Source organism: Cervus elaphus, chromosome 14, assembly GCF_910594005.1.
Source record: "Cervus elaphus chromosome 14, mCerEla1.1, whole genome shotgun sequence".
NCBI classification, from domain to species: Eukaryota; Metazoa; Chordata; class Mammalia; order Artiodactyla; family Cervidae; genus Cervus; species Cervus elaphus.
In genome coordinates this window covers 77,160,550-77,187,608 of record NC_057828.1, presented here as the reverse complement: position 1 = coordinate 77,187,608, position 27,059 = coordinate 77,160,550, and the positions used below count along the sequence as shown (strand labels likewise).

The 27,059-nt window shown below is 42.9% G+C and overlaps 1 protein-coding gene across 1 annotated transcript in view; it reads right to left on the bottom strand.

Annotated features, from left to right (window-relative positions):
• CRB1 (crumbs cell polarity complex component 1) overlaps window positions 1-27,059 on the bottom strand; it is a 153,826-nt gene that overhangs the window by 50,618 nt on the left and 76,149 nt on the right. Inside the window, exon 6 of the mRNA XM_043922940.1 lies at window positions 1,277-2,236. Within this exon, the coding sequence (XP_043778875.1) occupies window positions 1,277-2,236 (960 nt within the window). The remainder of the gene's footprint in view (window positions 1-1,276; window positions 2,237-27,059) is intronic.

The window sequence follows — 27,059 nt, the reverse complement described above, 5'->3', positions numbered from 1 at the left end:
AAATAAAGCAAACCAGAACCCACAAGACTGGCATCTCTTGAATCTATTTACCAGGACAGTTAGCATCACTGCAGTCAGTAGTAACCTCATGGGTCACCGCACTTGGAAGCTGGTCAAAATGACTCAGCATCTGTTTGTTATTTTGTATATGTAGTAAAAATATTGCCTTGGGTCAATTAGATTTTTCTTCAAAAACTGAACATTGCTGCAGTATAATTTCCCCCTTTCTCCTTAAAAAAAAAACTCAAAACAACTTGCCATTCCATTTAAAATATTACTTAGAGCTAGTAGATGCCAGACCTCATTGTCAAGCCGGTCCGTGATTTGTAATGAATATTGTGGTCAGGGGGAGACCCATGAATAGTGTCTAATAATTCTCAGCCCTTCATACATGGAGTAGGGTATAGACTAAGGCTGGTTTCAATTTTACTTATATAAGGCACAGAAGACTATTTACCAGATGTCGTCCTTTTTCAAGTTACTCTCAAATCATGGGGTGAATTACAGCTGCACTTCAAAGCAGTCTGTTGCAATTGCCTTTCCGACATTTTCAGTGCAAAAGAATCATAATAAAAAGAAACAGGTATGTATTGATCACTATCAACAGCAATCTTCGGAACGATGTCGGAAGTAAGGCTTTTGAAGTGCATTTCAAACTTATCTGCTGGAGAAATTAAAGCAATTAGTTTATGGCATCTACCCAGTTTCCATGTTGTTATTTTTTTAAAATATTTTCTTTCTTGGACACATAGGTAGAATACCTGTTTTCTCCAATGCAACTCTTAAAAATACACCTTTGAATAAAATTGGTGGTTTATAAAAGTACTAAACTGAGGCACGATCTTGGAGCAAGTGTGAGCTGCATAGAGAGGAGGGCAAGAAAGTGACTATGTCTTAGGAACCTGCTACGCCCAAGCCATTGAGCTAGGACTTAGTATTGACTAGTTTCATGGCCTATTCTTCCAAAAGACTGCTTCCCTTTCAAATAAGATTTACAATAAATTTCTGATACACCACAAATGATAAGATTGTAGCAGCATTTTGTAAACACCAAGAAGGAAACCCGCTTGGATGGGAGCTATGGGCTTAGTTTTCGCTTCTCTGCATGGGTGAAACCCTGGTGCAGGACGCATTCACTGAGATGGAACTAGTGTACACCCCCAGCCTCCTCCGTTCCCGTCAGCGGGCAGCCAGCAGCAGGGTCCTGTGGGGTCATCACCGTCAGGCGCAGCCTGGCCGTTGAGCCCCCGGCCCCCCCAGCCCCCGGCCCCCTCACCTCCGTGGCAGCTGCGGCCGCGGTAGGGCCTGCGGCACTCACAGCGGTGACCGAGCCACAGGTTGAGGCAGCGTCCTCTGTTGTGACAAGGCTGGCTCTCACACCAGTCCTTTCGGGTGCAGCCCGCCCTGACATTCAGAGCCGTGTCGGATGAGATGTTCTCCGCGGTGACGGCGTTCGAGTCCAACTGCACGTCTTGGAGGCAGCCTACGAGCGAAGGTGCGGATGGTATCTCATAGACGTGAACCAGAGCATCACCACTGTGGGCGCTTCCCTCCGGCAAACCCCCCAGAAAGGAATTCTGGAGCGCGCACGCTGATGACCCATCGCGTTCAAACGGAGAAGGAGCGCTAGCGATGCACGCCCCCGAGCAAGCGTCGTCGCCCAGGGTGAGGGTCACCGCCTCTGCAAACGTCGCCTCCACCGCGTGCCACCCTCCGTCACTGGTGTCCTGGGGGATGAGCAGGACCACCTTCGGCCGATCGCCGACTTGAAGGGTCAAGTGGACGAAGCCAGCCAGCACCTCCAGCATCACAAACGCGTCCCGGTCACCCCGGAAGAGCAGCAGGGCCGCCGGCTGGACGGTCTGGAACCTGAGGGCTACGGTACAGCCCGAGTCCCGGGCCGGAGCTGAGCCACTTGGGACCCACAGGAAGCCGCTGCCCTCGAAGGACAGCGTGGTGACGGTCCCACACCGTGACCCGGTGTGGCCAGGGGGGCACAAGCAGTCGAATCCGTGCCGGCCGTCGTGGACGTGGGGGACGCACGTCCCGTTGTTTAGACACGGACGATCGGCACAGCCCAGGAGGGTATCGGAGCAGTCCCTGCCTCCATAGAAGACTCCAGAACGGGGATCCAACGGGCAGTGGCAAGTGTAACCCTCAGGCGAGTTCTCACAAGTGCCGCCGTTGCGGCAAGGGCTGGACGAGCACTCGTCCACGTCCTCCTCACAGTGGACTCCTGTTCAAGGACAGAGAACAGACCTGAGTGACATACAGTCAGATGGAACACGACACCTCGCGCCATCTGCACGTGGAATCTTGGGAGGGGCACTACGGGCTCGGGTTCAGGGCTGTAACAGTGTGAACGGTGACCCGGGACGCTATCATTCTGCCTGTGAGGCGCATGCAAGTGCCGGCAGAGCAAGCCTGGCATCTTCCTCTAGACATCGGCTCCTGGCCACGTAGAGTGGCTGACTCAGATTATCACCGACAGACACATATGGGACACTGAATATCATGGCAATTTGTTTCAAAGAGAGAGACTGTTATTAGGATCAAATCTAGACACAAACTGTTTGTTTGGGGACTTAATTCCCAGATGTGGTTTATGCTGCCCTGGGCTACTGATTTCACTCTGTTCTACTTGGAAACAGCAATCTGCCTTCTCCATTTTTGGCAACTCCCCATAATCCCTAGTGGCTTCCCTGGTGCCTCAGAGGGTAAAGAATCTGCCTGCCAGTGCAGGAGATGTGAGTTTGATCCCTGGGTCAGGAGGGTGCCCTGGAGAAGGAAATGGCAACCCACGCCAGCATTCTTGCCTGGGAAATCCCAGGGACAGAGGAGCCTGGCGGGCTACAGTCCACGGGCTCGCCAAGAGCTGGACACGACTCAGCAACTAAAGAACAAGGACATAATGCCTAGACACACAGACAGTGCAGGCGCCTCTCTCTGCAGAGGCTTCCGAGGAGAATAGAGGGTCCCCTCTCCTGCTCACCACGATTCTAGTATAAACTGTGAAATCTGTCCAACAACAAGCCCTGGCTTCTAGCTTCTTCACTTTCTTTTACTTTTCTTCCTGACTCTCAAGTCAAAAAAAATTTTGATACCTAATTAGAGAACTCATTAAATGAATTCTATTAGAATTCTAATTCCAAGTAAGAAAAAGAAATATAACACTTTATAAGAGTGATGGTTGTTGCTCTTTAATGAAGTTCAAATGAACAAACGGTGCGAACAGAAACTGATGCGTGTATAGCACTTACACAGTTTTGCCAACACCGTCGTCCTCATTATGTGTCTGTGCTTGCTGAAAGGTCCCCAGGTTTCCAGGGCAGATGGGCTCAGCTCTCTTTCACAGACAGTTTTGAAGCTTAGAAAGAATGGTGTCTAAATTCCAAAGCAATCCTACAATCTGGTTTTTAAAATGCAATGGGACACTTTCTCTTTTTAATGGATAATTTAGTGCATTCTTGTTTACTGCTATTACTAACATGTCTGTCTAATTTTCCCAATGAACTCCATGCCTAAATGACTGCTTTTTAAATTTCATCAAAGGCTCCCATATTGATAAAGCTGGGTTTGAATCCCAGCTAAGGTAGTGAGCAGGTTACATTTACTTTTTGTGTCTAGGTCTTCTGATCTACAAAATGGGGTTAATAATAGTACCTGCAGCGCAGGGCTTTTTCAAGATTAAGACACATCAGATGCTCATAACATTGCTTGATATATAAACAACTACTCCGTAAGTGTTAGCTGTAATTAAAACATAGTAACAAAAGGAATTATTCTCTCATGACAGAATCAAGTAGCACTGTCATCATTGAGAGAAATTATTTAGAAAGTATATTCATATGGAGTGACTGACAAATCGTACAACTCTCCATAGTGAGAGATTTGCTGGGACAGCATGTTAGGCTGGAGTCTCACTCTTCATGAGAGAAGGGAAACTGTTTTATTCAACAGTGCGTATCTCAACCACAGCACGATGCCTGCACCGTGTTTGGCGCTTGGAAATTAATTTTTGAATGAGTTGATTAATGATGACCATTGTAAGCTGACTAAAATGTTCATACTGAATTTATCCTGATCTAATCCAAAGCCCAAAGTGCTCTTTTTGTGTCTATTTTCAGGTAAATTTACTCGATGTTAATCTGTGCCCCCAGCCACTTAGGCACCATATGTTTAGACCCTCAACTGAACCCTATTGTACTTATATTTTACTCTACTTGGATTACTGTCATACAATTTTGTTAATCCAAAAGTACTTCAAGCTCCATAAAAAGAGGGACCACATCACAATCTTAGAGTTTCTGACAGTCCCAGCACAGGGCTGAGCAGATATGTGTTATAAAAAAACTGGATGAGTAGACAAAGTAAAACAAAATCAAATGGATTTGTTTGTTATAATATAGAATCATCCTAGATTTCCTCTTTTTGGGCTCTAAAATCCCTGCAGATAGTGACTGCAGCCATGAAATTAAGGTGATTGCTTCTTGGCAGGAAAACTATGACAAGCCTAGACAGCATATTACAATGCAAAGACATCACTTTGCCAACAAAGGTCCATAATAGTCAAGGCTATGATCTTTCCAGTAGTCATGTATAGATGTGAGAGATGGACCAGAAAGAAAGTAGACCACTGAAGAACTGATGCTTTTGCATTGCAGTGCTGGAGAAGACCCTTGAGAGTCCCTTCAATAGCAAGGAGATCAAAGAGGTCAATCCTAAAGGAAATTAACCCTGAATATTCGTTGGAAGGACTGAGGCTGAAGCTGAAGCTCTAATACTTTTGCCACCTGATGCAAAAAGCTGGCTCACTGGAAAAGACCCTGATGCTGGGGAAGATTGAAGGTGGGAGGAGAAAGGGGTGGCAGAGGTTGAGATGGCTGGATGGCATCATCGATTCGATGGACAAGAAATTGGACAAACTCTGGGAGATAGTGAAGGACAGGGAATCCTGACATGCTACAGTCCATGGGGTCACAAAGAGTCATTCATAACTTGGTGACTGAACAAACAAACAAAAAATAATCATCCTTATAGGTAATAGAGAGCTGACATAGGAATTACAGATAATAATCTGAAGGAGAGTTCTAATGCAAGTTTCATTTAACTGAACTTACAACAAGTTCTTCTAAAACTTTATTGTTAGAAGATATTTTACTTAGATTTGATTTGCACAGGATTTTGAGCACAGAATAAATTAATCTGCAAGCATTTAATTAAGAGGAATACTGAAAAACTCATGAGTTATAGTCAAAGTTAAACACCTTGTCCCCACCCATTATGCCTTTCAACATATTTAATGGAGTGGGGGGTAAAAGCTTGGATAAAATCTCCAGCAGACTCCAAGTCTTTTCTGCTCAGCCTTGAGTAATAATAGTCTTAAGGTCATTTTTTAAACACCTATACTAAATAGTCATAAGAACCATGAAGTTTTAGTACATTTCAGAATTGAATCTTCTTTCTCCGTCTGCTAGGTGGACTTCAGGCTGTCTTGGAAATGACTTGAGGAGTCCCCCCTTCTTTTCCCCTCCACTCAGCCCCCCTACCCTTCTAGCCTCCTGCCTGAGAGTCAGAGGGTTCAGAAGGTATTCTGTGCGGCTGCTGGTGGTGGATGCTCCACGGTCTCTGAGACCGGCAGGTGCTTCAGGGGGACTTTTTTTCCAGGGCTCTTTGCCGGGTCCTTGGTCTCCGTTGCCCCAGTGAAGACTCCAGAGAGCTGCCAGCAGACCTTGCTCTCAAGTTGCCCCTCCACCAGCCCCTTCCCCATGGATTTCCTGAGGTTTACTCCACTTCACCCACTTGGTCTGTCCGTTGGTGTTCCCGAACCTTCCAAGAGGGACCAGGACCCGTTTCACACTGTCCACTGGCTGACACCCCTCCCGTGATTCCCCAAGAACCCCAGGTCCACGGGCTCTGCTTCACAAGTGGAGGGGAAGCGGGTCGCTGCCCAGCCCAGCCCAGCAGCATCCCCATCGCCCGCCTCTCCTTCTCCTGCGGCCCCAGGCATGCCCTCTCCCCTCTAGGTGCCTCGGGTAGGTGGAGAATCTAGGCTAAGTTGCCGCTCCTGCTCTTCCCACAAACTTAGGTGAGACTGCAATCTCCTTGGAGCCACTCTGGTGGTTGTGGTGAGAATGTAACCCCCAACCTGGCTCATGAGGCCTGGGCTCCAGCTCGGCACAGCGGCCAGTTTCTCCAGAGAAGTCTCTGCACAGACTCACTCCTTCAGGCCGCCTCCTGGGAGCTTTCACGGACCCTTGAAATGAGCCTAAAGTCTGTCATCTGTCTTGATTTTGACATTCTGCACTATAGTCTCTCAAACTTCACGTTGGTTCCTGGAGCAACCATATCTTGACCCATTGTGATGTGCTGCGCTAAGTCACTCCTGCTCCAAGGAGCAACACACTGCTAAGTTGCAAGGCTACTACTTAGCAAAGCAACACACTACTCTCTGCAAGGCTACAGACTGCAGCCCACCAGGCTCCTCCGTCCATGGGATTCTTCAGGCAAGAATACTGGAGTGGCTGGCCATGCCCTCTTCCAGGGGATCTTCCCAACCCAGGGATCAAACCCAAGTCTCTTATGTCTCCTGCATGGGCAGATGGGTGCTTTACCACTAGTGACACCTGGGAAGTCTTTTTTGACCCCTTAGTTGAAGTTTTAATTTACCATTTTCTTAAATTTATGATACCTATTCTGAGCCTCATAGAGGATTGTGAGAGATGCAAAACAGAAGACACAGACCAGGCCTCAATATGATTACAGCAAAATGGGATAAGAAAACTTGTATTTATGCAAATATAGAAAATGCATTGCTTATAGCAGGTTTTCAAAGAATGTATGGATAATAAGTGAGGATCAAACTAGGGGAACATTTGAGAAGATTTAGCCAAGATAGACTTTATTTTCTTGGGTTCCAAATTCACTGTGGACAGTGACTGCAGCCATAAAATTAAAAGACACTTGCTCCTTGGAAGAAAAGCTATGAGAAACCTAGCCAGGATATTAAAAAGCAGAGACATCACTTTGCTGACAAAGGTCCATATAGTCAAAGCTATGGTTTTCCCAGGAGTCATGTGCAGATGTGAGAGTTGGACCATAAAGAAGGCTGAACACCAAAGAATTGATGCTTTTGAATTGTGGTGTTGGAAAAGACTCTCGAGAGTCCCTTGGACTGCAACGAGATCAAACCAGTCAATCCTAAAGGAAGTCAGTCCTGAATATTCATTGGAAGGACTGATGCTGAAACTGAAGCTCCAATACGTTGGCCACCTGATACAAAGAGCCAACTCAATGGAAAAGACCCAGATGCTGAGAAAGCTTGAGGGCAGGAGGAGAAGGGGGCAACAGAGGATGAGAAGGTTGGATGGCATCATCGACTCAATGAACATAAATTTAAATAAACTCCAGGAGACAGTGAAGGACAGGGAAGCCTGGGGTGCTATAGTCTACGGGATTGAAAAGAGTTGGAAACGACTGAATGACTGACCAACAAGCCAGGTTTTAAGGAAAAAGCATTGAATGAAAGATTATTGTAAATCTTTAGTTGTGAAAACTAAAAATTTTAAATCAAATCAATCAATAAATATTCATTTCATATCTACTGCATATAAAAAGCACTGTGGATAACATGGAATAAAATCGAACCACCGCCTCACTAGTTTAATGGAAAAATAAGACAAATTTGTGAAAAACTAAATGAAAGTGTAAATCAAGACAACATGAGAGAACACTGCACAGGGTATAATGGGTTCCTAGTGAATCGTATGAACAACGGCTGCTCTGGAGAGAGAGCGATCTTCAGGATGGGCGGGACTGGGAAGATTTTGTAGGTAGAATTTAAGACAGGTTTTCAAGTACAGATCAGATAGGCAAAGACACGTGCAGACTTAACTGAATCAACAAAAACTGCTTCATGGAAAACCATTAGACGTTTAGAGGTGATGGTGCACTTGGCAATCTAGTTGGCGTGGAGGCTTTACGTAGGAAAAGCAAGTCAGAAAGATTAAATGTAGCCAGATTGGAGAAGGTCTGGCATTGAGGGCGTTTTGTTTCAATTAATTAATTAATTTTTGGAAGGCAGAACTGGGGATTAAACTGGTAGTTATTGAACGGAAGGCTGACCTGATTTCTCCTGAAGACCCATCCCACAGGATCTGTACCAGAGTGAAGGGGGAAGGAGCCAGAGACAAAGATGCAAGGCAGTTGTGAGAATCATCCACATCTAAGATTATGAGGGCCTGGAATCAGACACTTATTTCTTAATCATTTACAGTCTCCTTTCATTTATCTTTGCTCAGCAAATAAGTACAGAGAGTGATATTTCTTTATGGTGGCTTACTGTATTGTATCTTGCAACTCCTAAAATTTATAGATTTAATCTTTCACAAAATAACTACCAATCACTTGATTATTAGTATGTTTCCTTTAAATTAACAAGAAAAATTAGTTTTAGATTTTACTACCGTCATGGGGAGAAAAAGAGAGAAAGTCTGTATTTAGGTCAATAGTCTGAAGAAAGTAAGCAGAATTAGATATTAAAAGTAGAAAGGTAATCTACGCTTTCACTTTGCTTAAAATCTGTTCTATTGACATCTCCAACATAAAATAAGATTAGACATATTTTTTCACGAACTTAGAAAATTAAAGTGGGAAGAGAGACTGAAACTTATTTTATTGGCTATTTGACTGGCTTGGCAAAGAATATCTGCTGTCAATCAAGATAAAAGGATTAAGGAACATTTGTGGGATTACCTGAGTCATTCAGTCTTCTTATTGGGTATTTTAGTTGACAATGACTTGGTTATTTACGTCCTTGTATTTAGAGTATGAGGTGGATTGCTGAAAGCTGTTATGTTGTTTATGTGAAGTCTATTCATTTAATTCAAACAGATCACTTCCTTTTATTTTTCTAAAATTCTTTTATTTGAATATCTGATTCTATGATAAGATTGTATTTAAAAAATAATCAAGATAGGGAAAATTCATATTATCTGGAATACCCCATATTTACATAAGGATAAATTATATTCATGGATAAAAATGAGAGACTTTATGTTTAATATAAATATCATGAACAGTTAAATGACCCTTTGCTATATCCCCACTTTATAGAAATTCATAGCTAATGAAATATCTAATAGAAAATTATTTCTACAAAAACTTATATACAAGTAAGTTTCATCTTTCTTTATTTTAAATGACTCGGGTATTTTCTATTTTAATAAATAGAAATCAAGGAAAAATTAAAGTCCAAGGACTCATTGTCTATGTATTTCCCTTACCCATGACCTTCTGTTACTCAAAACTCGTAATTTTCAGTTGATAGTAATCTCTAATATAGCGTTCACACTAGTTGCTAAATAACCATCTTAAACACTGTAACAATGGTATCAATCCCTTAGACAAGTGATAAGAAAAGAGCGAGTTACCTATGAGCATTGCCATTAAAATGTGAAAACCTTGTGTCCTGGCTCCAATCATCTTCCTGTAGAAAAGGGATATCCATCCAAACACCTGCTAGGTTGACAGGACCAGTTTCTGATGATTTTCTACCATTTTCCAAAAGTGTGTCACCTTCTTCCTTCAGGCAGAGGCTGTGGGACTCAGTCTGGGTGCTGGATCAGTGGGGCTTACTGTAAGCATTTGCGCTGCTTACCAAGCAGACTTGCTACAGGCTTAGTCTCTCCTGAGTCCTGGCGCCTCCCCTTTCTAAGTCACAGAGCGAACGTTAACAGGAACACGGACACCTTTATCACAGAAGGATGCGTTTGGGGGGCTTGACAGATAGGCTGGAATTTTTGGTAACTTCAATCATGGACCATTAGAGATTGATTTTACTTTTTCTTCACAACAATGAAAATGAAACCCATTTTCATTTTCCCCCCTATTTTGCTTTTGAATAGCAGTTAAGAAATTTATGGCAACTTCCAATCTATTGAACATCTATGCAGGGCACTGGCCAAGAGAAACTAAGGAAACAGCAGGGATTTTCATCACACTTAACAGATTGTGTCCAGTTATTTGTGTGATGCTCCCAGGCTTAAATTCCACTCTCTGTGAAAAAAAGATGACTCTGCTGTGTTCGTCTTAAATATAATGGCATTTGACGCTGTGCGGTAGGACAATTTGAATAGGTGAGGTGTTTAGGACATACTTAGAGGAACTGGGGCTTGACGGTTTTGTTTTGCTCTTTTTTTTTAACAGACCTGAGGATCTGCAGAGGTTTCACTCGGGCAAAACAGGCTGAGGCATCACCAAGCACCACAGAACTGCCTCGGTGCCTGAAATCCTCACCAGTAGAGGAATTCCTGTAGGCTGAGGTCTGGTGTCTTAGAAGGCTTGAAAAGATGAAAATATTACCTGAGAAGGGTGGTGACTATATTGTGAGGCAGTCATTAGTGCCTTCTCACGGGTCAGCACAGAAGCTTAAAAATCTGCCAGGGGGCTTCTCTGGTGACTCAGTGGTAAAGAGTCCATCTGTCAATGCAGGAGACATGGGTTCGATCCCTGCTCTGGGAGGTTCCCATATGCCATGGAGCAACAAAGTCTGTACGCCACAACTCCTGAACCTGTGCTCCAGAGCCCGGGAGCCGCAGCTACTGAAGCCCTTGTACCTAGAATCTGTTCTCCGCAACAAGAGAAGCCGCTGCAATGACAGTCCCACGCATCACAGCTAGAGAGTAGCCACCGCCCCCGGCTTGCCACAACTAGAGAAAAGCTTGCTTAGCAACGAAGACCCAGCAAAGCCAAAAATAAATTTTAAAAGTTATTTTTTGAAAATCTGCCATGGATCTGAGTCAGAGACTGTGATGGAAACCAGGTGATAAGGCGAAAGTCATTGCAATAGTATATTCCTTCACTCATTATTTGTTCACCCTTTTAACTGTGCTGGATGGATGTGATCACTCATTAATTATTCATTTTTCCTTTTAACAGGGGCTGGAAATAGGATGTGAGCAAAAGGAGCCTTGACTCTGCTTCATGGGAAGGAACACAAGTTACCCAAGTTTACAGCCCGCGAGAAGGCTGGGCAGACGGGGGTCTCAGGGACCACAGGACCAAGTTAGCCCATGGAGGCCAGAGGAGAGGGTGCGGTGCAGAGGAAAAGCAACATATTCAGACTTCTGATCAACGGGTCAGCTCAGAGAGAAGTTTCTAGCAACCATCAGGGAGCCAGAATAATGAAATAGAATAAACAAAGAGTAGGAGCCTTGAAAACTGATTTTCCAAAGCCAACTTTGATACTTACTAGGCTATGAGAACTCGGGCAGGCTTCCCAGGTGGCGCCGTGGTAAAGAACCCACCTGCCAATGCAGGAAACACAAGTGACTCGGGTTTGATCTGTGGGTCAGGAAGATCCCCTGGAGAAGAAATGGCAACCTGCTCCAGTATTATTGCCTGGAGAATCCCATGGACAAAGGAGCCTGGTGGGCTACATGCCACGGGGTCGCAAAAGAGTTGAACATGACTGAGCATGAACACGCATGCATGCAGGCAGGGGAACTCAGGCAAGTAGCTATTTTTTAAGCTAAAGCTAATGTATGAAGTGGACATAATAAAGCGTATTGAGCAGTTATTTCTGTGTGAGCAAAATGAGAACTATAAATGCTTGGGGCATAGTAGTATTTCAAAAGAGTTTCAATAACTTGTGTGCGTGTGTGTTAATAGATAAGTAAACTTGAATATAAATGACTAGAACTAACATGTAGAAGGCATGCTGCCCAAATAAGCAGGGAACACGAACTTGTTCAAGATAAGGATTCCTCGGAACCAGAAATGATGGTCCAGCCCAACAGTTGTTTCCCTGGCACATCTCACCCCCTTCCTTATGGGCAGGACACACCTCCACCATAATGGATGCCGATGACAGATTCTCTCACATCCTCCTTTATAGCTGGGCCACGGGCATGTGACTCAGTCCTGGGCAACGCAACCTGAGGAGACTCTGCTAGGGGGCCTCTGCAAAGGGCTTTCCTTCCTAACATGAAAAGATATGCGGCCGTCCTCTGATATTGGCTGGTTCAGATAGGTCCTGGGGCTGTCACAGTGAAAGACAGTATCTAGGGCAAAGAAAATGATAATCCTTCTGAAACTCCAGATTTCTAATGCTTTTAATCCTTTCAGTTCAGTTCAGTTGCTCAGACCTGTCTGACTCTTTGCAATCCTGTGGACTGCAGCATGCCAGGCTTCCCTGTCCATCACCAACTCCCAGAGCTTACTCAAACTCATGTCCATCAAGTCAGTGATGCCATCCAACCATCTTATCCTCTGTTGTCCCCTTCTCCTCCTGCCTTCAATCTTTCCCAGCATCAGGGTCTTTTCAAATGAGTCAGCTCTTCCCACCAGGTGACCAAAGTATTGGAGTTTCAGCTTCAACATCAGTCCTTCCAATGACTATTCAGGACTGACTTCCTTTAGGATGGACTGGTTGGATCTCCTTGCAGTCCAAGGGACTCTCAAGAGTCTTCTCCAACACCACAGTCCAAAAGCATCAATTCTTCAGCACTCAGCTTTCTATTAGAGTCCAACTTTTACATCCATACATGACTACTGGAAAAACCATAGATGGACCTTTGTTGGCAAAGTAATGTCTCTGCTTTTTAATATGCTGTCTAGATTGGTCATAGATTTTCTTCCAAGGAGCAAGCATCTTTTAATTTCATGGCTGCAGTGATTTTGGAGCCCAAGAAAATAAAGCCTGTCACTGTTTCCATTGTCTCCCCATCTATTTGCATGAAGTGATGGGACTGGATGCCATGATCTTAGTTTTCTGAATGTTGAGTTTCAAACCAACTTTTTCACTCTTCTCTTTCACTTTCATCAAGAGGCTCTTTAGTTCTTCTTCACTTCCTGCCATAAGGGTGGTGTCATCTGCATATCTGAGGTTATTGACATTTCTCCCAGCAAACTTGATTCCAGCTTGTGCTTCATCCAGCCCGGCATTTTGCGTGATGTATTCTGCATATAAGTTAAATAAGCAGGGTGACAATATACAGCCTTGATGAACTCCCTTCCAGATTTGGAACCAGTCTGTTTTTCCATGTCAGTTCTAACTGTTGCTTCTTAACTGGCATACAGATTTCTCAGGAGGCAGGTCAGGTGGTCTGGTATTCCCATCTCTTTCAGAATTTTCCACAGTTTGTTGTGATCCACACAGTCAAAGGTTTTGGCATAGTCAATGAAGCAGAAATAGATGTTTTTCTGGAACTCTCTTGCTTTTTCGATGATCCAGCGGATGTTGGCAAGTTGATCTCTGGTTCCTCTGCCTTTTCTAAAACCAGCTTGAACATTTGGAAGTTCACAGTTAATGTACTATTGAAGCCTGGCTTGGAGGATTTTGAGCATTACTTTACTAGCGTGTGAGATGAGTGCAATTGTGCAGTAGTTTGAGCATTCTTTGGCATTGCCTTTCTTTGGGATTGGAAAGAAAACTGACCTTTTCCAGTCCTGTGGCCACTGCTGAGTTTTCCACATTTGCTGGCATGTTGAGTGCAACACTTTCACAGCATCATCTTTCAGGATTTGAAAAAGCTCAACTGGAATTCCATCACCTCCACTAGCTTTGTCATAGAGATGCTTCCTAAGGCCCACTTGACTTTTTATTCCAGGGATGTCTAGCTCTAGGTGAGTGGGTCGCCTTTCCCTTCTCCAGGGGATCTTCCCAACTCAGGGATCGAACCCAGGTCTCCTGCATTGAGGATGGATTCTTTACCAGCTGAGCCACAAGGGAAGCCCTTGAATCCTTTAATAGGAATTGCTATAAGAAGTACACTTCATAAGGAAAACTAATATAAATCAATTCCTTGAAACCATGTTGTTAGAGAAATTCTTGAAGAAAATAGGGAAGTTTAACCCAGAGAAAAGCAGGTAGTAGGGAACATTAGAAGGTCTGCATGGAGCTGTAAGTCCAGCCTGTAAAATTGCCTTTTTTGCTTGGTGCTACCCTGGAAAAGTGGCACCAATGGTAAGATGCCATAGAATGTTATATTTATGCTCACTATGCAGAATCTCCTGGAAATCGATGCTGAGGTTCATAGAATCAGTTGTCTTGAAAGACAGGAAGTTTCCTGACCTTGAAGATGTGCACATTTAGAAAGGATCACCATGCAGGGTGAATGTTACACAGAAAATTAAAAAGATGGGCTATAGAGTCCAGTAGCCTCTAAGGACTCTTCCAGCCCTAAGATTCTATCATCATTTAGAAGTAAAAGATGTGTTTTATGCATCACTGGTAAGTAAATAATATAAAAAGAGACTTCCTCAGCAGAGTATGCTGAATACAATAAACTCCAGCATCTTCATAACCTTGTCATGGTTGTTAAAATCTTTTAAAAGGAAAAAGTAGTAGGTTCCTTAGAAGGCTTCTACCAGAATCAGTGAGACAGTTAATCTAAGTTTATAGGTCCAGCTCCTACTGGGGGCTTATCCAACACTGTTTGTCTTGCCAAAACCTCTTACCTCCATTTTTACTTAAGAGAACAGTTAAGTTTTTTTTTATATATCCATAATTTATTCTATGTTGATTATAGTTAAATTTCACTTTCCCAGAGGTCACCAGAAGTGATCTCAACCAGCCAGAACACAATCATGAAGATATATTCTAAAAGCATCTATGTTTAAAAAAAGATTGCAAAGTTTATTAACTGTATCCTCAGACCCTTGCTCACCAGTTATTATTATTTTGTGTTAGTTGCTCAGTCGTGTCCAACTCTTTGCGACCACATGGACTGTAGCCCACCAGACTCCTCTGTCTGTGGGATTCTCCAGGCAAGAATACTGGAGTGGGTTGCCTTGCTCCTCTCCAGGGGATCTTTCCATCCCAGGGATTGAACCTGGGTCTCTTATGTCTCCTGCATTGGTAGATGGGTTCTTTACCACTAGTGCTATTATTTTAGACACAATTACTATCTTAGACACACCTTCTGATGTGCCCCAGTACCTGCTTTTCTCTGGGTTAAGCTTCCTCACTTTTTTCAATACCTGGATTACCAGGTATCCAGAAAGAGAAAAGAGGACTCTACCGTGTATATTTTCAGCATCAAGAGATAACGGGTGAGAGCTGGACAGTGAACTTGAGTCTATGGAGTCTAAGATCCGAGCCAGCACAGCGTGAAGGGTCCCAGCTATGTGGACAGTTCACAGTTCCCACAATGATGGAGTGTGTCTCTCCTGCCATTTCAGAGAAGGTGGAATTGAGTCCTGGTGGGCGTGACAGGTGCCCCAGTCTGCCTGGCTCCTGAGGTGAGCCTATTCCTTTTCTTTTAAATCATGTTGCTTCCAAGGAAAATAATGCAATGATCTGGCATAAAATAATGCAGGAGAGTAAACCAGTTGGGAAATATTAAAAATAGGAGCAAAATCAATATCTATTTTAAGGCCGCACTCCATAGGACAATGACATTCAATAAACCAATATCATAAGTCATCAATAAAATGTATAAGTGCATGCCACCTTTTCCACCCAGAAATGCAATAAAAGTGTAATATATTTCTGAAATATTTTATTTATTTATTTTATATTTCTGAAATATTTTAATGCAAAAATGGTGAAAGCACATTTTCCCACAAGAATCATCCAAACGTTTTACATCTAAAGCTCTTTTATGTGGGCTGCCCCCAACCTTAGTGACATCAGAAGAGCAGGGTGTTATCCTTAGTGATTATCTTGTCTATTAAGGTGTGTGTGTGTACAGCGTCGAGCATGGGCTGTTTCTTCAGCATCCATTTTCCTTTGATCTATTTCATTATTGCATTATTCTAAAGTTTGATTCAAGAGACACATACACACACTCTCTAGACCTGACATTTGTTCAGGACCGTACAGCCGCTCAGATAAAAATACTGAGCCCAGAGGAAGATTCAATTCCGTCCATTGTGTGAAGAGTGTGCAGAGATCTTCAAACGGAAGACAAAATAGCTGTGCAAAGCTTTGCATCTCAGGCCTACGATTCACTTGCTTTTTGCACTTCAAAAGTCGCACTTTGAAGCCCAGTGGGGACGGGGGAGTGATTTTTAGTTATTTTGTGGACTGCCAAGTAGAAAATGCAGCATTGCACACATTCACTCCTGTTGTCTTTACTTTGAAAAGTAATTTCAGAGAAACTCAATCCCGTTCCACCGGAGCTCCCCTAATTGGCTCCGATCAGTAAATCATCAGAGACGACTCTGCCCTTGCTGAGTCCCTTTCCCCCTCTTCTTGTCAAAAGTGAATGATAAAACCCCGGTTATGGGGGATTACAAAAACCTGATCTATGCTGGGCTCTATGCGCTGCTATTACACGTGATGCTTGCCTTCTCTCTGCCACGGCAGGAAGTGCCTTTCCTTTCGCTGGTAGTGACAATCGTCCTCTCACACATTTATTAATATTTGGTTCTGCACAGCCACCAAGTAATGTCCAAGGCTGAGGAAATGACTGACCTGACATTCAGGGCCCTGGACAATCTGGCTTTTATTTACCATCCCCTCCACCCCACCCCCAGCCCAGCACTCCTTTCCACTGCCCGCCACAGAAAGGGTCTGTATTCACACATTTTTAGCAGAATAAAAATCGAAGCATATTCAAAGCATTCTCCCTCTCTCCAGTTATTCAAAATCTCTGTTTTTCCCCCAGACTCAGCTTCGTGGGTGCTCAGGCCTGTGGAATGCCTGCCCTGAAAAGTCTCAGTGATACCCTGCCCTCCAGCGTCCCAGACTTGTATCAGAACAGACCAGGTGGTATTGCTCCTTATTCTTTAACGTTTGTGGTCTGCTCTCCTCCCACTGCACTGTAAGGTCAGAGTGTGAGCGCCTGGTGTTCACTCTCTGGTACGTGATGTCATACGCCAGCCTTGCACACGGTGAACAGTGTTCTACAACGATACGGTGTCGTGTGTGTGGCTGGTGAGGCGTGTGCAGCACAGGCACATGTTCCCAGAACCAAAGCCAACATGCACTCAGTCCTTCTCACGCATAAAAGAAGAGCCCAAGGTATTGGAACACAGCTCTAGTCTTTGCCTAAGGACTCTGAACCTGGTGTTCACAGATAGCTAAAACATCCATGAATGGACGTCTTGGGTTGATCGACCTTTTGAAAACATATGAAATATTTTGTTATTATTGCATTTTCTGGGGAGAACATTCACAGTAGCAACTCTAAAATTTAACATCATAAGTATCACTTAGTGAGGGTTAAAATATGTTTAAAAATGCAGATTCCTAGGGCAAAGGATTACACAAATTTTGATGTGTGAAGGAACATGCAGATGATTTTAGGAGGCTGTGCTATGTTCGTGATAATATAGAGTATAACTTAGCTTTTTTTATGTGTGTGACATAAAAAAAAAAACAACACATATTTGGTCTCCACCCTGGTTCCTTCCTAGACCTCCTAAGACTTGTCATTTCCTGAATGAGAGGGTGATAGGAGTGTCCCACACAGAGGTCCTAAGTCCCTTGGATGATAACAGTGGCTTTTGTTCTAATGAGACGACTTTGGGTGGGCTCCTGGATAGCTTTAGGCTGAGGGAGGGGTCACCAGAAAGACCAAGCTGAGATCAGAAGCTTGACCATTCAGCCCCACCCCATATTCTCCAGGGGTTGCACCTACCTGATAAAGCCTCCATAAAAACTCCCAAGTACAAGGGTCAGAGAACTTCTGGGTTGGTGGTCACCCCGAGGTGCTGGGAAGGTGGCCTGTTTTGAGAGGGGACCAAGAACCAGCCACCATCACCTCCTTGCCCCATGTTTCTCTTCCATTTTGCTGTTACTAAATTTTATCCTTTACAATAAGCAAAAACAAAAACACAATATACTGAAATTTCTGGAATCAGCAAAAACAGCACTAAGAAGGTAGCTTATGGTGATAAATGCCTACATTAAAAAAACAAGATCTCAAATAAACAACCTAACTTTACACTGCAAGAAGCTAAGAAAAGAAGCACAAACGTAGCCTGTCGTTAGCAGAAGGATGGAAAGAGAGATTAGAGCAGAAATAAATGAAACAGAGAATATAAGCCATGGAAAAAAATCACGCAACTTAGAATTGGTTTTCTGAAAAGATAAACAGAATTGATGAACCCTTGGCTAGACAAATCAAGGGAAAACAAGAGAAGACTCAAATAAAATCAGAATCGAAAGAGAAGTCTTTGCAACTCCTACTGCAGTCTTAAGAAAAGAAAAAGAAATCTTATACATGTGACAATGTGGATGAACCTGGAGGACATTATGCTGAGCAAAATAAGCCAGAAGCAGAAAGATGAATGAGGCTTCTCAGGGGGCACCAGTGGTAAAGAACCCGCCTGCCAATGCAGGAGACATTTGAGGAGGCGTGAGTCAGAAGATCCCCTGAGGACAGCATTGGCAACCCACTCCAGTATTCTTGCCTGGAGAATCCCCTGGACAGAGGACCCTGGTGGGCTCTAGTCCATGGGGTCGCAAAGAGTCAGACATGACTGAGCGACTAAGCGCACACAGAAAGACAAATGCTGCACGATCTCACTTACACGTGGAACCTAAAATAGTCACACTCATGGAAGCAAGGAGCAGAGAACGGGGGCTGCCAGGGACGGGGCGAGGCAGAAATGGAAGGTAAGCAGACAAAGCTTCAGTTACGCAAAGGGAGCAAGCTCTAGAAACCTGCTGTATAGTAGAGTGTCGGCAGTCAGTAACACGGTATTCTGTACGTAAAATCTGCTAATAGTAGATCTTATGTTCAGTGTTTTAACAAAATCTTAAAAAACTTTAAGAGGCTAGATCTCATGATTTTTAAGATTTTAAATTTTTAAAATTTAAAAATTTTAAGAGGCTAGACCATCTCCTTTAAATGGTCTTACTACCATAAAAAATGTAAATAGTAAGTACGTGAAGACATTTAAAATGGCTAAAGCTGTTTTCAAAAGAAAGTCATTGAGCATAATGATTTATTCCTGATTTAATTTATAAATAAAAGATAAAAATAGGATCTTATAAAACAAAAAGCAAGTCATAAAAATAGAGTAAAAATAACTGCTGCTCAAATTTTAAGCTTTGGAAGTAGGAAATAATAGAGGAACAGAAGTGGTAAATACTGGAGGAAAAGCATAATACACAGCAGAAGTGAAAGATTTAAGACGAGTTAAGACCCACAGGTGTTTATTTCCACAGAGGGAAAAAGATAAATGACACAGTAGATTTACTCAAGAAAAAATTTTTAAATTAACAGCAAATACAAATATATTGTAAAAACAGACACAAAAGATATACAAAAGAATACCATTTATAATATACAGAAATACATTTGAAAATTTGAAAACAAGGAGGCATAATTTTCTGGGCAGTAAAAATGATCAAACGACTAAAGGAAGAATAGAAGGAGATAACAACTAGGAGAAATATTCCAAGAGCTTTTTACCACAAAAGACCTAGGCGCTAAACAGTTTTTATAAATTAATAATAATCCTGATGTTAGACAATATCCTACAGAAAAAGAGGGAAAGGTATTCAAAGCATGGTATTTTCTTATCATAAAATCAACATCCAGCTGTTAGATTATCCCCCCACAAAAAAGCATGCAAAGCAACCTTATTCATGCATATTGATAAATAGTACTATTGTAAATAAGGTACTCCCCAATTTTGTTTTAATTTAAAAAATTTTTTTTCAAACACTACTTTTAAGATGTGACCAAAGCTAACATCATTATAATAATCCATATTGATGGACTGCAAGGATATCAAACCAATCAATCCTAAAGGAAAACATTGGAAGGACTGATGCTGAAGGTTATTGATATTTCTCCCAGCAATCTTGATTCCAGCTTGTGCTTCTTCCAGCCCAGTGGTTCTCATGATGAACTCTGCATATAAGTTAAATAAGCAGGGTGACGATATACATCCTTGACATACTCCTTTTCCTATTTGGAACCAGTCTGTTGTTCCATGTCCAGTTCTAACTGTTGCTTCCTGACCTGCATACAGATTTCTCAAGAGGCAGGTCAGGTGGTCTGGTATTCCCATCTCTTTCAGAATTTTCCACAGTTTATTGTGATCCACACAGTCAAAGGTTTTGGCATAGTCAATGAAGCAGAAATAGATGTTTTTCTGGAACTCTCTTGCTTTTTCAATGATCCAGCGGATGTTGGCAAGTTGATCTCTGGTTCCTCTGCCTTTTCTAAAACCTGCTTGAACATCTGGAAGTTCACAGTTCACATATTGTTGAAGCCTGGCTTGGAGAATTTTGAGCATTACTTTACTAGTGTGTGAGATGAGTGCAATTGTGCGGTAGTTTGAGCATTCTTTGGGATTGCCTTTCTTAAGGATTGGAATGAAAACTGACCTTTTCCAGTCCTGTGGCCACCAGTGAGTTTTCCAAATTTGCTGGCATATTGAGTGCAGCACTTTCACAGCATCATCTTTCAGGATTTGAAATAGCTCAACTGGAATTCCATCACCTCCACTAGCTTTATTCGTGATGCTTTCTAAGGCCCACTTGACTTCACATTCCAGGATGTCTGGCTCTAGGTGAGTGATCACACCATCGTGATTATCTGGGTCATGAAGATCTTATTTGTACAGTTCTTCTGTGTATTCTTGCCACCTCTTCTTAATATCTTCTGCTTCTGTTAGGTCCATACCATTTTTGTCCTGTATCGAACCCATCTTTGCCTGAAATGTTCCCTTGGTATCTCTAATTTTCTTGAAGAGATCTCTAGTCTTTCCCATTCTATTGTTTTCCTCTATTTCTTTGCATTGATGGCTGAGGAAGGCTTTCTTATCTCTCCTTGCTATTCTTTGGAACTCTGCATTCAAATGGGAATGCCTTTCCTTTTCTCCTTTGCTTTTCGCTTCTCTTCTTTTCACAGCTATTTATAAGGCCTCCTCAGACAACCATTTTGCCTTTTTGCATTTCTTTTCCATGGGGATGGTCTTGATCCCTATCTCCTGTACAATGTCACAAACCTCCGTCCATAGTTCGTCAGGCTCTCTGTCTATCAGATCTAGTCCCTAAATCTATTTCTTATGGCAGAAAGTGAAGAGGAACTAAAAAGCCTCTTGATGAAAGTGAAAGAGGAGAGTGAAAAAGTTGGCTTAAAGCTCAACATTCAGAAAACTAAGATCATGGCATCTGGTCCCATCACTTCAAGAGAAATAGATGGGGAGACAGTGGAAACAGTGTCAGACTTTATTTTTGGGGGCTCCAAAATCACTGCAGGTGGTGATTGAAGTCATGAAATTAAAAGACACTTATTCCTTGGAAGGAAAGTTATGACCAACCTAGATAGCATATTAAAAAGCAGAGACATTAGTTTGCCAATGAAGGTCCGTCTGGTCAAGGCTATGGTTTTTCCAGTGGTCATGTATGGATGTGAGAGTTGGACTGTGAAGAAAGCTGAGCACTGAAAAATTGATGCTTTTGAACTGTGGTGTTGGAGAAGACTCTTGAGAGTCCCTTGGACTGCAAGGAGATCCAGCCAGTCCATCCTTAAGGAAATCAGTCCTGAATATTCATTGGAAGGACTGATGCTGAAGCTGAAACTCCAATACTTTGGCCACCTCATGTGAAGAGTTGACTCATTGGAAAAGACCCTGATGCTGGGAGGGATTGGGGGCAGGAGGAGAAGGGGACGACAGAGGATGAGATGGCTGGATGGCATCACCGACTCGATGGACATGGGTTTGGGTGGACTCCGGGAGTTGGTGATGAACAGGGAGGCCTGGAGTGCTGCGATTCATGGGGTCACAAAGAGTCAGACACGACTGAGCAACTGAACTGAACTGAAACAAACTGATGCTGAAAATGAAGCTCCAATACTTTGGCCACCTGATGCGAAGAGGTGACTCATTGGAAAAGACCCTGATGCTGGGGAAGATTGAAGGCAGGAGAGAAGGGGACGACAGAGGATGAGATGGTTGGATGGCATCACCGACTCTCTGGACATGAATTTGAGCGAGCTTCGGGAGTTGGTGATGGACAGGGGGGCCTGGCGTGCTTTAGTCCACAGGGTCGGAGAAAGGCAGACACGACTGAGCAACTGAACTGAATGCAAGTGTCTGTCCACGGATAACTGGACAGACACGTGTATCAATACATACACACAACAGGAAGCTATTTAACCTTTAGATGGGAAAGAACTCTGACAGCCTGCTGATGTTTGAACCTTGAGCGCATTATGCTAAGTGAATCAAGCCAGTCACAAGAGAAATACTGAATAATTTGAATTGTGTGAGGTTTCTAGATTAGTCAAATGCATAAAGACGGAAAGTAGAATGCTGGTTGCCAGGGCCTGGGGATGGGGGCCCTAGGGGAGTTGCTTAATGGGTGTAAAATTTTAATTTTGCAAGATGAAAAGAGTTCCAAAGATTGGGTATACAATAATGTGAATGTACTTAATATTACCGAACTGTACACTTAAAAATGGCTTAGGAGATGCATTTTGTTATGTGTATCCTATCACAATTAAAAACAAAAATGATAAAAGATAAGAAAGAGGGAAATTTTTTAAAAAATTTACTGAAGGATGCAACTCAAACTTCTGTTCATTCCTGAAATACAGATATAGTCCAATACTAAAAAAATCTGCCAAGGGTTTACATTAATAGGTATAATAACAAAAACATGATTCTGTCAAAGGTGATAAAAATCAGTTCAATAAAATCCAACGCCATTTCTAGAAAATAAGATGCTGTCAGAATAATGAGATGGAAGCATCCAAGATCAACATGGTAAACATGTCTCTCTTTCACCAAATATGTGTGGAATGGTAAGACTAAGGTAAAATCAGGAACCCAACGAGAGTTAGCACTCAATTGTAATTGATTACACATCGAGTATTTGCACGCTAAGTCACTTCAGTCGTGTCTGACTCTGCGATTCCATGGACTGTAGCCCACCAGGCTCCTCTGTCCATGGGACTCTCCAGGCAAGAACACTGAGTGGGGTGCCACGCCCTCCTCCGGGGGATCTTCCCGACCCAGGATCTCCCCGTGTCTCTTACGTCTCCTGCATTGGTGGGCGTGTTCTTTATCGCCAGTGCCACCTGGGAAGCCCAATTACACACTCGGTTCAGTCCAGTCGCTCAGTCGTGTACAACTTTTTGCGACCCATGGATTGCAACCCTCCAGGCTTCCGTGTCCATCACCAGCTCCCGGAGCCTGCTCAAACTCATATCCATCAGGTTAGTTCATCTAAACACATAATTACATTTAAAATATACCTTTTGAGATTTGTCAGTGATTTGATCATTTTAATAAGAGATGAGAAAAAACTGTAGCTATTGAAAAGAAGAGTTATTTGCAAACAAAATGTAATTCCTTTCATGCAACACTTAAAACTGAGTCATTCTACTAGGCCCTGAGCATTAGCTCGGTTCATCCTTTTGGAAAAAAAAAAAAAGTGAAAGTGTTAGTCGTTCAGTCATGTCCGATTCTTTGTGACTCCATGAAGCACAGGAAATATTTACATATAGGAAACTGAGGTTCAGAAAGGTTAAGTTCACACAGTTCTCACTGGAATCTCTGCCCATAGAAACTTCAAAGTTACTTTGCTTCTTTCATTCCCCGGTTTGACGTGGACAGCAGCATCTCCGATTTACCGAAGCAGAGATTCAGTCTACCTGAATTATGTCTTCAGGAAATGCTCGCGAAGACAGAGAGAGACGAGGGAAAAGTAGAAGAAATATACCAAACACTTCTGAGTGAGGGGTTAGGATTGTTTTCCGGTTTCCTCATTCTTTTCGGTATTTTCCAAAATTTTTTACAGTGAGCATATTTTACTTTGCTTTGATTTAGAAAACATAACAGACATATTTCATAAAGCAAATATGTCTTTCCTAAAGCATCCAAGTCTCTGGGAGCAAAAATTTTAAAAAAATAACTTAAATCAGGGGTGGATGAATATTTGAGTGAGAAACTGTGAACATTAAAGTGAGGCTGAATGGAGATTTATGTGTTTGCATGGTTTATGGTTTATTCTGGAAGAAGAAAAGCAGGACAGGGTTTGTAAAGCCACTAAAGATCCAGGAGCTCCGTAAGGTGCTGAATGTTTCTATTTTTAAGCTGTCCCCTTGTTTATTTTATCACCTTTAAATGCTCTTTTTATCTTCTGGTTTCTCTTGGCGATTCCTGCGTTCAAAATCTCTGGCCCGCTTTAATGACACCAGCTATGAAGGGTGCAGCGCCATCTAGTGGTAACTCCCACTAACTGCAGAACCACTGATTCATTCATTAGTTCATTGACTCATGGGATACAGATGGTTGAGTAGTGGTGTGAAATACTTTCCTAAACCTTTTGTTTTCTTTGATTCTCACACATGGTAGGTAGACTTCTAACATGGCTCTAAGATCCCCATTCCCGGTATCTATACTCTCATGTAATCTCCTCCCCTTGAGTCTGAGCTGGAACCAGTGACCTGCTTCTAAATAATAGAATATGGCAGAGGTGATGGGATTCATTTCCAAGATTATGAAAAGACGGTGACTTCCAAGGTGACTTGCTCTGTTGATGACTTTGATCAAATTGCCATTGTTAGAAAGCCGACCATCAGTGAGAACTGAGACCCTCAGTCCAACCCCCCTCAAGGAATTGACTCCAGCTGACAACTCCATGAGTGGGTTTGGAAGTGAATTACATCCCGATTGATTTATGCTGGATTCTTTGTTAACTATATTACGTCCTTTCTGTTTGTTTTGGGTTTTATTAGCTTCTTTTCTCTGGTGTCTTAGAAGCTTAGGTTATTATTTGAGATTTTTCAGACTTCCCTAATGTAAGCAAGTAATGACATAAATTAGGAATGGGCAAGCTTTTTCTGTAAAGGGTGTGATGGCAGCTACTTAGGCTTCGTGATCCACATGCCCTCTTGTGCGTGCACGCTAAGTCACTTCCGTCGTGGTTTACTCTTTGCGACCCCCTGGGCTGTAGCCCGCCAGGCTCCTCCGTCCATGGGATTCTCCAGGCAAGAATCCTGGAGTGGGTGGCCGCCTTCTCCCCCAGGGGATCTTCCAGACCCGTGTTTCTCACGTCTCCCGCATTGGCAGGCAGATTCCTTACCACCAGTGCCACGTGGGAGGCCCTTCCTACAACCACTCAACTCCGCGGTGGAAGACAACAAATTTACAGATTTCCAGGAAAACCTCATTTATACAAACAGGGAGTGGTATGACTTTCGCCAGGGTTGCTACAGTTTTCTAACCTTGCTATAAATTTCTGAGATTAAGTTAATGTTTAGTATTATAAAGATGTCACAGAAAGGCTGAAAGGTCACTAAAATTCCTCTCTTTTCTCCTTTGTAGGTAATATTTCTTTTCTCTGCCCGACCACAAGATTTTCTCTTTCTGTGTAGTCTTCAGTAGTTTGAAAATGATGCATCTAGGAGTGTGTATGTGTGTGTGTGTGTGTATGTGATTTCTTCCTAGGTTTCTCTGAGACTCTTTAATTCTTTAATCTTGGGATTTTGTATCTTTATTATTATTTTTAGAGAATTCTTAGTCACTTTTTAAAAAAATATTTTGTTTGTTCCATCTCATTTCTTGCTTTTGTATCAATTCCATAGGTATGTTAAGCTGATATTGTCCCAAAGCTCCCATATGTACTGTCTTTTTTTTCCTTCAATTTTCACTCTTATTTTCTATGTTTAGTTTGAATAATTTCTCTTTACTTATATTCAAATTCACTGACTCCTCAACCGTGTTGAGTTTACTGATGAGGTTACAGACAAGACTCTTCCTTTCTGATATGGTATTTTTTAAAAAAGGCACTCCAGTTATATTTGATGCTTATTGGAATTTCCATCTCATTGCTAAAATTAGCAATCTATGTACTATCCCCCTTTTCTATTAGACCTTTCAACACGTGGATCAAAGTCATCTTAAACGTCCCGCCTGCCGCTCCCAGCATCTGGGCCACCTTCGGTCTCTTGCTCTTTCAGTACGGAAGTCATCTCTCTGTGCTCTGGTCTCCCTGGTGATGAGCTGTTGCTTGTCAGGTGCTGGCTAGATTGATGCTGGGGCGGGGCGTTCTCTGTTGTCCTGGGGGAGCCTCAGTCTTGGGTAGGGCTTGAGTCCTGGATCTTGGGGTTGGGGCTCTTTAGGACTCCTGTCCCTCCTCCCCACAGCAGCTGAATCCTGCCTCATGTCTGCCGCTGACCCTGCGCAGGACAGAGTTTCAGTCTCTCTTCCCGCGGTGGGAGGTCTCCCATGGCACTGGTATTGGTGCTAGACACAGGATTCTCTCCTGCCTCTCCTGTAAGATAAGAAGGTTTACTTCTGCTCTTCGCTGTACCCTGGAAGGAGCAGATTTGCTGTCTCTTCCCCAGTGGCTCAAGAATTTGCCCCATAAGAGAGAGGGTGGGGGTAGGGCTTTGCTCCTTTTCCTGCAATGGAGACTGACCCCTTCCTGCAGCCTGAACCCAGAAGGCAGCTCTCTGGTCTGCAGCCCTGTTTCCAGTGGGGCTTTATTTCAAGATCATATCTTCTGTTAATTTTTATATTCCTTTAGTGAATAAAATGGGCTTCTCTGGTGGCTCAGAGGTAAGGAAACTGCCTGCAATTCAGGAGATGTGGGTTCAATCCCTGGGTCAGGAAGATCCCCTGGAGGAGTGCATGGCAACCGACTCCAGTATTCTTGCTTGGAAAAATCCCATGGATAGAGGAACCTGGCAGGCTACAGTCCACGGGGTCAAAACAGAATCTGACATGATTTAGCAACTAAACAACATATGCAATCTCCCGAACAACTCAAAGTATGCACATAAGGTGGGAAAATATTTCTGGCTTATGAAACATTTGTTTCCTGCCTCCATTTACAGAAATTTTCAGAGTTTCAACTAGTTTCAGATATAATATACATTACTTGGGGTCAGAAGAAACACTTCTAGAAAGTTATTTCACTTAATTATCACTTGGAACAACGTTGAAGCATATGAAGTTTATGAGATGATTTTCATTGCTGGAGTTGGGAGAGTAATTTATTTTTCAATCATGTCTCTGCTACATTTGCTCTGTAGACAACCTCTGGTGGTTCTGTTCAGATTCAACCTTTATGTGGAAACTGTAACTTGAGGCAAGTTACTTACGGTCTGAGGCCCAACCCTCCTTCTCTCGACAAG